Below are 10,170 nucleotides of genomic sequence, written 5' to 3' on the forward strand. Positions count from 1 at the left end.
TCTGACATCTGACAACAATATTACAAGTTCTTAATGTTCTGCAATTCATATTTGTTAGAGCATTGCAAAAGTCGTCGGTGCACTCAAATACTCCTGAGTGTGTGTGATGTACATTTCATCATGCTTTCAACAAATAACAACAACCACATTGTATCGGAAGAGATGTTACTTTTCAGAAACTTTAAAACGTCTTTCAATCTTTATTATGGAAACCTTTCTAAAATCGGTATATTTTATGCGTTCTATGTACTAACGTGATTGCATCCAAACAAACGTTAAACATTAGTACATCTTTGAAGTTTAAGTACGTTTGTAAAACTACAACTCCAGCTCCTATTACGTTCGGTCGTTGTAACATGTTCGTTCGTCAATATATTCTGGAAACGAGTTAAGTCGTTCGTCAATATCCTGCAGATCTCTGTCAACACCAATCATTTATCAAAGACGCCTACTGAAAGCATTCGGATATATATATAAAAAAAAAATACAGGTAATTATTGGTAATTGGATTATTTAAAAAAAATATGGGGGAGGGGATTGGTTTATCTTTAGTGTTTACATTGTTTTCGATTTTAGCCATGGCGTTATCAGTAATTTTGTGACTACTGATTTTAAATATCCCTTTGGTACATTATCATCTTTCAGTTTAGCCAATATGAGTTATTTCAATCATATTTTAATTATTACACCAAAATAATTGTTCCTTTCTTTTTAATATTGATAATTTGATTTTATCCCGTTCTTCTGACAGAACGTGAAAATAGACAAAACCCTGGTTTTTCTTATACAATGTGTATTTACAACATTGTCAAAAAATGATATAAGCAATGCGTTTTCACTTTTTAAAATCAAAGCAAAACTACAAGTTAATCAGTATATACATTGATTCGATTGCCTAAGTGGTAAAAAACAGAAATAAGAAACAATTTATTGTCCATTCAATGTGAATGCAATATAAATTATGATAATGCCATAGCAAAAAACGATCAAAAGGCAAATTATAGTAGAAAATAGCCCTATAGAAAACCAAAGACTAAGAAATACGAACTCAACCAGCAGGGAGTATTCGAATGTGCTCTGGATGGGGTGAGCAGATCCTGCCTTACGTGGAGAAGCAGTGATCAGCCAGAAAGAGAGCATTACAAGAAGCTACAAATAATATCCAATAACATATCGGTTGTATTATATCACAAAATGCTTAAAAAAGGCAACAGTAGTATACCGCTGTTCAAAACTCGTAAATCTATGGACAAAAAAACAAAATTTGGGTAACAAACTAAAACTGAGGGAAACGCATTAAATATAAGAGGAGAACAACGACACAACATCAAAATGTAACATACACAGAAACGGACTAAGCATTAGACAAAATCCGATGAGAATAACAAATATAACATCAAAACCAAATACATGAATTTGGGATAGAAAAGTACCGTGACACGTCTTATAGTAATGTGAATTCACCCTCAAATATAAGAGAAAACAAACGACACAACGGAAACACAACGTTAAAATGTTACATACACAAAACCGAACTATAATATAACAATGGCCATTTTCCTGACTTGGTACAGGACATTTTTAAAGATAAAAATGGTGGGTTGAACCTGGTTTTGTGGCATGCCAAACCTCTCACTTTAATGGCAATGTTAAATATAACATTGAAATGACAACATAATATTACAGGACTATAATAGAAATAAATAGGAGAACGTATAAGACAAAGAAACACATGACTAATAGATAACAAAAGGCATCAGGTTTAAAATTCAATACGCCAAAAACGCGCCTCGTCCACACAAGACACACCAGTGACGCCCAGATGTAAAAGATCGAAAGTGAAAAAAAGTACAAAGTTGTACAGCACTGAAGATCAAAAGTTGAAAAAGGTTGTGTCAAATACGGCTATGTTTTTATGCTTGGGATAAGAACATCCTTATTATTTAGAACAATTTATGCTATGCAAACAGTAAATTTTATCAAATGAATATAACAGATATACATAATACATAACCTTATTATTGACGTATAGATCCTTGCACTTACCTGTGCTATAATACCGCAACACTAATCCCCACCTCTCTCTCAATAAATAATGCCTGAAGGTAATTATAGCTTTGCTTACATTGGTTTGTATTATAGATGGCATACTGTTATTTACAGCGGTCATTGATCCGTTGAAAATTATAGATTTAGTATCTATTTTACCATTGTATACCTAAAATAAGAACGTTTAATAGGAATACATTTAATAAAAGACACATGCTTTAGGTTTAAACCATGTTCATCATTGTCCATGCTAGGTTCAATCTGATTTTATAAATATCTTAATCTCCCACTTGTATGCCATTTGTTCTAATGCAAAGTTTCAAAATTTGATGAGGAACCCCAACAGACAATAATAGGTTAATATGACAGTAATTGAGATCCAGCAGTCAAAACTGTGTAAATATCTATCACAGACATACAACGCAATAGACTGAAATATTTAAACAAACATAACAATAAATCTAAGACGCCGACAAAAAAGTTATTGTAGCCGACGAATAAAATACAGACGAGTTTATAAATGTTTCTATATCAAGCAGTGCCAAATTCAAGTGTTTTGACTGGAACTATAACTTTATTGTACATGTAGTTATCAAATGGACTACGAGTAAAAATATTTTGATTTCATTTCTATGTTGTTTTTTTTTGTTTATTTAAAACTTGCAATATTTACTCTTAGGGTTTAAAAGTTGAACGTACCACAATATTATAACAACAGAAATAATCGTCCACTACGCTCAGGACAATTTTCTCTCCATTAGGTCTGATAAACCGCCACGTACAAGGATCAATTGAATTAGGCAAGATTAGTTCACCACCAGCAATAGTGATGTTTTTACCACATGGTACAGTTTCTACAAAACAAACACGTGACGAATATGCCTAATAGTTTTTACGATTCTAGTATACAATAACTCTATTATGAAGTCTTTGTAGAATGTGTCGTTTATTGTGAAGGGTGGAAAATTGAGACTGCCATTTGGAAATGAGGGCATTTTGGATAACAGTAAACATTTTAGTTTTTACAATCCACCAATGAAGAGTTGTTATAATATATATAGTTGTTAAACGTAAAAATGAATGTATATAGGCAAGTTATTTTAATATCTTATTTTATGCAAACGACGAAAACCATTAATATAACTTTCTTGCTTATCTACAGATCGATAGTCTTTTAAACCAGATTTTTATTTTGGGAGTTTATAAACTTTCCCACCCTCCATCCTCTTTCAACACCTTAAGATGGCTCGGGTGTCTTCCTCCATCTTGGATTTTAAAGAAGCAGATAACTTTGGTCTAGATATTTGATGAAATGTGCAAATTTTCAGAACTATGTCCAGTGCACGATGTTTTGTCGATATTGTCAACATCGCAATGTCAACTTTATAGTGTCGTTATTGTGTTTACATTGTATCCTATCAATATGTTCTATACCTTTCTGTTTACATCGTTCACATCGTATACATTGGGATGTTGACAATATCGTGTCGACATCGTGTTTATATTGTATATATATATAGAGTCTATAGCTTTCTGTTTACATCGTTCACATCGTATGCATCGCGATGTTGACAATAACGTGTCAACATCGTGTTTATATTGTATATATAGATATAAAGTCTATACTTTTCTGTTTACATCGTTTACATCGTAAACATCGCAATGTTGACAATATTGTGTCAACATCGTATTTATATTGCATATATAGAGTCTATACCTTTCTGTTTACATCGTTCACTTCGTATACATCGCGATGTTGACAATATCGTGTCAACATCGTGTTTATTTTGTATATATACATATATATATATAAAGTCTATACCTTTCTGTTTACATCGTTCACATCGTATACATCGCGATGTTGACAATATTGTGTCAACATCGTGTTTATATTGTATATATATATGTTAAGTCTATACCTTTCTGTTTACATCGTTCACATCGTATACATCGCGATATTGACAATATTGTGTCAACATCGTGTTTATATTGTATATATAGAGTTTATACCTTTCTGTTTACATCGTTCACATCGTATACATCGCGATGTTGACAATATCGTGTCAACATCGTGTTTATATTGTATTTATATATATAGAGTCTATACCTTTCTGTTTACATCGTTCACATCGTATACATCGTAATGTTAACAATATAGTGTCAACATCTTGTTGTTGTTGTATATACATTTTTTTCGTTCTTTTTTTTTTAAATAAGTTAACATGGTTAAGCAGTTAGTTATATAGTTAAAAAAAAATCCATTTTTCATGTCGGCGTCTCTTATTGTTAACTATGCCATATAAACTTTGCTCAATGTTAAAGGCCATACGGTTATCTATAGATGTGCCAGTTAGTATGTATGTACTGGAAATTTTACTTATTTGCAATCATACCACTTCTTTTTTTATATATACCTTTCTGTTTAAATTGTTCACATAACAATGCTAACAATATTGTGTCAAAATCGTGTTTATATTTTATATTGAGTCTATGGTACGTATATAAACGTTAAACTAACTGCATTTGTTTGCACCTGTCCTTAGTCAGGAATCTGTCGTTCAGTAGTTGTCGTTTGTTGAATTGTTCATACGTGTTTCTGGTTTCATGTTTTTTACATTAGACCTTTATTTTTCCTGTTCAAATAGTTTTACATTAGTGTTTTTTTTTTGTGCCTATCATAGCTTGCTACTCGATAAAAACCAAAACTCCGTATTAATGACAAACCTATAGGGGTTTACTTATAAAAGATGTAACCTAAATAAAAAGTTGTCTCATTTGAACTTATACCGCATCTTCTTATATGTATACACCGCTATGTTAACGATGTCAACGATGTAAACAATATATAAGAGTTCAAACAATGTTAACAAGGTTGACTAGATATCGGTATAATATTGTGTACATCGCTATGTTAACGATGTCAACGATGTAAACAATATATAAGAGTTCAAACAATGTCAACGATGTTCACACGACATCGTGTTAACCTCGTAAACATCACGATGTTAACGATGTCAACGATGTAAACAATATATAAAAGTTCAAACAATGTCCAATGTTGACAAGACATCGTGTTAACATTGTATACATCGCAATGTTAACGATGTCAACGATGTAAACAATATATAAGGGATCAAACAATGTAAACGATGTTGACACGGCATCGTGTTAACATTGTAAACATCGCGATGTTAACGATGTAAACGATGTAAACAATATATAAGAGTTCAAACAATGTCAACGATGTTGACACGACATCGTGTTTACATTGTATACATCGCAATGTTAACGATGTCAACGATGTAAACAATATATAAGGGTTCAAACAATGTAAACGATGTTGCCACAACATTGTTTTAACATTGTATACATCGCGATGTCAACGATGTATACATTATATAAGGGTTCAAACAATGTAAACAATGTTGACACTATATCGTGTTAACATTGTAGATATTGCGATGTCGACAATATTGAATAAACATCCTTCACTGGACATGAATGAATTTTCAGAGTTGTATGTAATTTATGTAAAAGACTTTGGATATAGATATAGACAATTGTGTGTTTAATCATAATTACATTTGTATTTTCTCAAAAACACCTTGTTTGTTTTTTTCAACTTTGCCAAATAAGGGGAGATAAGGGGAAATAACTCAGATAAAGTGATTTTTATAATAGAGAGTGTTATGAATCTACCTCTTTTGATATGTAGCAAGAAAGCAAGTTCAGTGACCCCATTTTTTTCTTTTTCTTATCTGAAAGCATGTTATTAGAGCAATCTTCTCACATTTTAATTGTACGTTTTCTTTTTATCACACACAATTGGATTTTCCATGCATTATCTATACAAAATATGACAATTTTGTACAACCTGTAACCGGTGACCTATACTTTTTAATACAGTTTTGAAAAAAAGCATGATAAAAACTTCATTTTGACAAGTTATCTAAAAATTCTATCAATTTTGATTAAGACGCCCTAGATATTGTTAGATGTTCATAAATGTTTTTGGTCGATTACAAATGTATTTTGGTAATAACGCCAGTTTATCAAGTTTGTTGACATCGTCATGTTTGTATGCTTTTGTAGCATGTATTACATTTATCATTTTTATATCTTTATATGACTTAGTTGACCCCTTCCTAGGCCAAGCTATTGTATTCTGTATTATTTTATCATCGTTTAACGTTTTGCATTCTTTATCATCATAGACACATTATATGTCTCTATTATTATCATTTTTGAAAATGTATACGTATACATATTAAATTATTGCAATTCCAATTCTTGTTTCTCTTTTCATTTATGCATTGCCTAAATGGTCCACTAAATGTTAAATACATTTGATACTAGCTGATTCATTTAATTGAATGGTAAACCTCTGGTTATTTGTTTGGGTTGAAGGAGGGAAGCATTAATAAATATATGTTAAAAGGTAAACAATTTAGCACTGTTGCAAGACCAATAAAAGTTGTTGGTGCTTTATCATATGTGAAGAGTTAGTAACAAACATCATCTGCTGATCAGAATATGTACAGATGATATAGTCTCGATATCGACTCCCTGTGGCATTCATATAATAGTCTAATGTATGTATGTACAAAACTAACAAATAAATATCGTCATTTCTTGTCAATATTTTGTCAGATCCAGATTGTTATTATTACAATAACAGAATCAAAAGGTTAAAAAAAGTCAATCCTCTACTAATAAAGAATATAATCGAGTGAAAAATAAAAAAATAAGTCGAAAAATGATATTAATTATAGAAACTGAGAAAAAGAAAAAAATAGTAAGATGTGCGGCGATGTGCTTACCAAAAGACCTACTTATTTTAAACTTACCTCGAAGCGTAACCATCTCAACCTTCGTCGAATTCTACAAAATATGTACATCTTAAGCAGAAAGCAAACAAATATAAATGGAAAGACTTTCGATAATGGTTTAATACAAAATACAAAGGGATGGTTTCAGATGGAGTCGAGCTACTTTGATTATACACACGGTTTTTTTCTGTTAGAAAATTATCAACATGTTGCAAAAGATGAGGTAAATTAGAGTAGATTTAGCAAACTTATATTAAATAATTAATGTTCATTTGGAGAATGACAAGATAAAGGTTTGATAAGGCCTTAATCTTAACAATAAAAAATATTAAAACTGGTTGTATTAATTGTGCCAGCATTGTTTTTTTTTATCAATATTTTAAAAAAGCACTTGACTTAATGCTGAAAGAAGAGGAAATATTTAATTGGCAAGGCTGAATTATTAGCGATGAAGAAAGTTACGGGGTGAAGGCTTTGTCCACGCTAAAAAAAAAAGGCGTCAAAGCGATAACAAAGACACGTTAATAATTTAGCACAACTGTCTATACTTAAACAACAGCATGGATAAAATTGAGAATGGAAATGGGGAATGTGTCTAAGAGACAACAACCCGACCAAATAAAAAACAACAGCAGAGGGTCACCAACAGGTCTTCAATGTAGCGAGAAATTCCCGCACCCGGAGGCGTCCTTCAGCTGGCCCCTAAACAAATATATACTAGTCCAGTGATAATGAACGCCATACTAATTTCCAAATTGTACACAAGAAACTAAAATTAAAATAATACAAGACTAACAAAGGCCAGAGGCTCCTGACTTGGAACAGGTGCAAAAATGCGGCGGGGTTAAACATGTTTGTGAGATCTCAACCCTCCCCCTATACCTCTAACCAATGTAGTAAAGCATGGATGACTATAAGAGATCAACAATATACACTAATTTTTTTCAGAATAAACAAAATATAATATGAAGATATAAAACTTAAAATACAGTTATTGAAGTTAAGCATTATGAAAAACTGAGATCAGGTTAAAGAGAAAGGCGAAATATACAAAAGACTAAATATCATAAGTCAAGATCAAACTGACAACGCCATGACTGTAAATAAAGACAAACAGACACAAAACACATCAAAAACTAAAGACTGATCAACATAAACCGCACCAACAACTGGAGTTGATCACAGGTGCTCCGGAAGGGTAAGAAGACAGTGGCGGATCCAGAAATTTTCATAAGTGGGGGCCCACTGACTGACCTAAGAGGGGGCCCGCTCCAGTCACGCTTCAGTGATTCCCTATATAAGCAACCAATTTTTTTCCCAAAAAGGGGGGGCCCGGGCCCCCTGGGCCCCCCTCTAAATCCGCCTCTGGAAGATCCTACTCCACATGTGGAAAAATATAAGTTTGTTAAATCACTTTGTACTCTTCCTGGTAAAAGTACGACAACTAAATAACTAGACATGTATTATTATGAAGTAATTGTTCTACATCCTGTCGCTACATGCATTTTTTTAAAGCCTGTCCTAAGTCATGAGCCTCTGGTATTTGTTTGTCTTGTGCGCGTTTATAATTTTAGTTCATTTATATGTTTGGGATTTTTTTTTCACTATGCTAGCACACATTTGAGTTTATTGGCTAGCTCAAGTTCACATCCGGGTGAGGGATTTACTTGCGGTGTTGAAGACTCATTGGTGGCATCGGGCTGCTATTTCTACAGGTTGTTGTCTCTTTGACCCATTCTCAACTTTATGTATTGATATGTTGTATATTGGGTTAAACCATATATTAGTATCTGTGAGTACTCTTATATCTCGCTATTCCACGTCCTTTGATTTACTTCTTATTTTGTTGTTGTTTGTGCTTCATGCCAATCTGATGAGTCAAGTCATTTCCAAATGGTTTTTACAGTTTGTCCTTACGTTGTACTATTACACCACTTTGCCAGGTCAAGGGGATTGAGCGCTCAAAAACATGTTTAATAGATATCAGAAGATGTGGTATGAATGCCAATGAGACAACTCTTCATCTAAGTTACAGTTTGTTATAGTAAACACTTTTAAGTCAAAGTACGGTTTTCAACACAGAGCCTTGGCTTTTACCAAACAGCAAGTTCTGAAGGGCCCCACAAAATTCTATGATGACATCTTCCAAAGCAAAAATTCATCTCATATTTCAATACCAAATGCTTTTTGTTTTATTATATCTATAATTTAGTTGCTGTACGGGAAATATATGTCGCTGAACGTCCACGTAACATAAATTGTTCATTAAAGCCTCTCCAATTGATGGTTCATAGTTTTCAATATTAAAAAATAATCCTGGTACCTTTGATAACTTTTTACACCACTGGGTTGGTATCACCAGCCCAGTAGTCAACACTTCGGTGTTGACATGAATATCAATAATGTGGTCATTTTTATAAATTTCTTGTTTACAGAACTGTAAATTCTTCAAAAAACTAAGGATATTTTTATCCCAGGAATAGATTACCTTAGCCGTATTTGGCACAACTCTTTGGAATTTTGGATCTTCAATGCTCTTCAACTTTGTACTTGTTTGGCTTTATAAATGTTTTGATATGAGCGTCCCTGATGAGTCTTATGTAGACGAAACGCGCAACTGGCGTACTAAATTATAATTCTGGTATCTTTGATAACTATGGACGTTTAATTCGTACACAATAAATGTAAATTATTTCATCCTTTTAATTGACCACACACATTCACTTAACGAAGTTGTATTTACTGAGATAAATGTAATTACTATGTTTAACGGAGACCGTTAACTCAATGTCTGTTATTTGATCTTTAGAACATAATAATTATTTTAAACTTTAATTTGCATTGTAGCCCAGAGATTGATTCTGAACACATTTATAATCTTATTTTAAATCTTCTTACACATTTTTGCAAACTACAAAATGTACACTGACCAAGTACACTAACCATACAATGACCTAATAGTACATACCATCAGTATCCAAAAGAAAAGAATTTTCAAAAAAATCATAGTGCAGGCTTTAGGTGATCCTTTCTACGACTGATCAACAATAAAAGTGTAATATACAACAAACGGAAGTATGAGAGTATTTGTACATATATCGGAAATGTAAAGGTTGTTGTTTCAATAAACACTCGAGCTTAAAGTATGCATAGCTTGATAAACTGTTTTCTCGAGGAAACGAAATATAATTGACTTTGCATCTGTTTAAGTTGGACAGTTGTTGAAACTAAGTGAGATAAGAGTATTCAAGAATATAAATGAAAACTTCACTATCCTTCATTGTGAAAAGTG

General features: G+C 32.4%; 1 protein-coding gene across 1 annotated transcript in view; it reads right to left on the reverse strand.

Moving 5' to 3' along the window:
• LOC143043677 (uncharacterized) overlaps positions 1-9,933 on the reverse strand; it is a 37,358-nt gene extending 27,425 nt beyond the window's left edge. The window contains exons 1-4 of the mRNA XM_076215872.1: positions 9,847-9,933; positions 6,897-6,930; positions 2,749-2,903; positions 2,047-2,218 (exon numbers count right to left, since the gene is read on the reverse strand). Coding sequence (XP_076071987.1) covers positions 2,047-2,218; positions 2,749-2,903; positions 6,897-6,930; positions 9,847-9,885 — 400 coding nt within the window. The 5' untranslated portion in view covers positions 9,886-9,933. The remainder of the gene's footprint in view (positions 1-2,046; positions 2,219-2,748; positions 2,904-6,896; positions 6,931-9,846) is intronic.
• Positions 9,934-10,170: the final 237 nt, after the last annotated feature.

The sequence above is a fragment of the Mytilus galloprovincialis genome, chromosome 1, assembly GCF_965363235.1.
Source record: "Mytilus galloprovincialis chromosome 1, xbMytGall1.hap1.1, whole genome shotgun sequence".
Classification (NCBI taxonomy): Eukaryota; Metazoa; Mollusca; class Bivalvia; order Mytilida; family Mytilidae; genus Mytilus; species Mytilus galloprovincialis.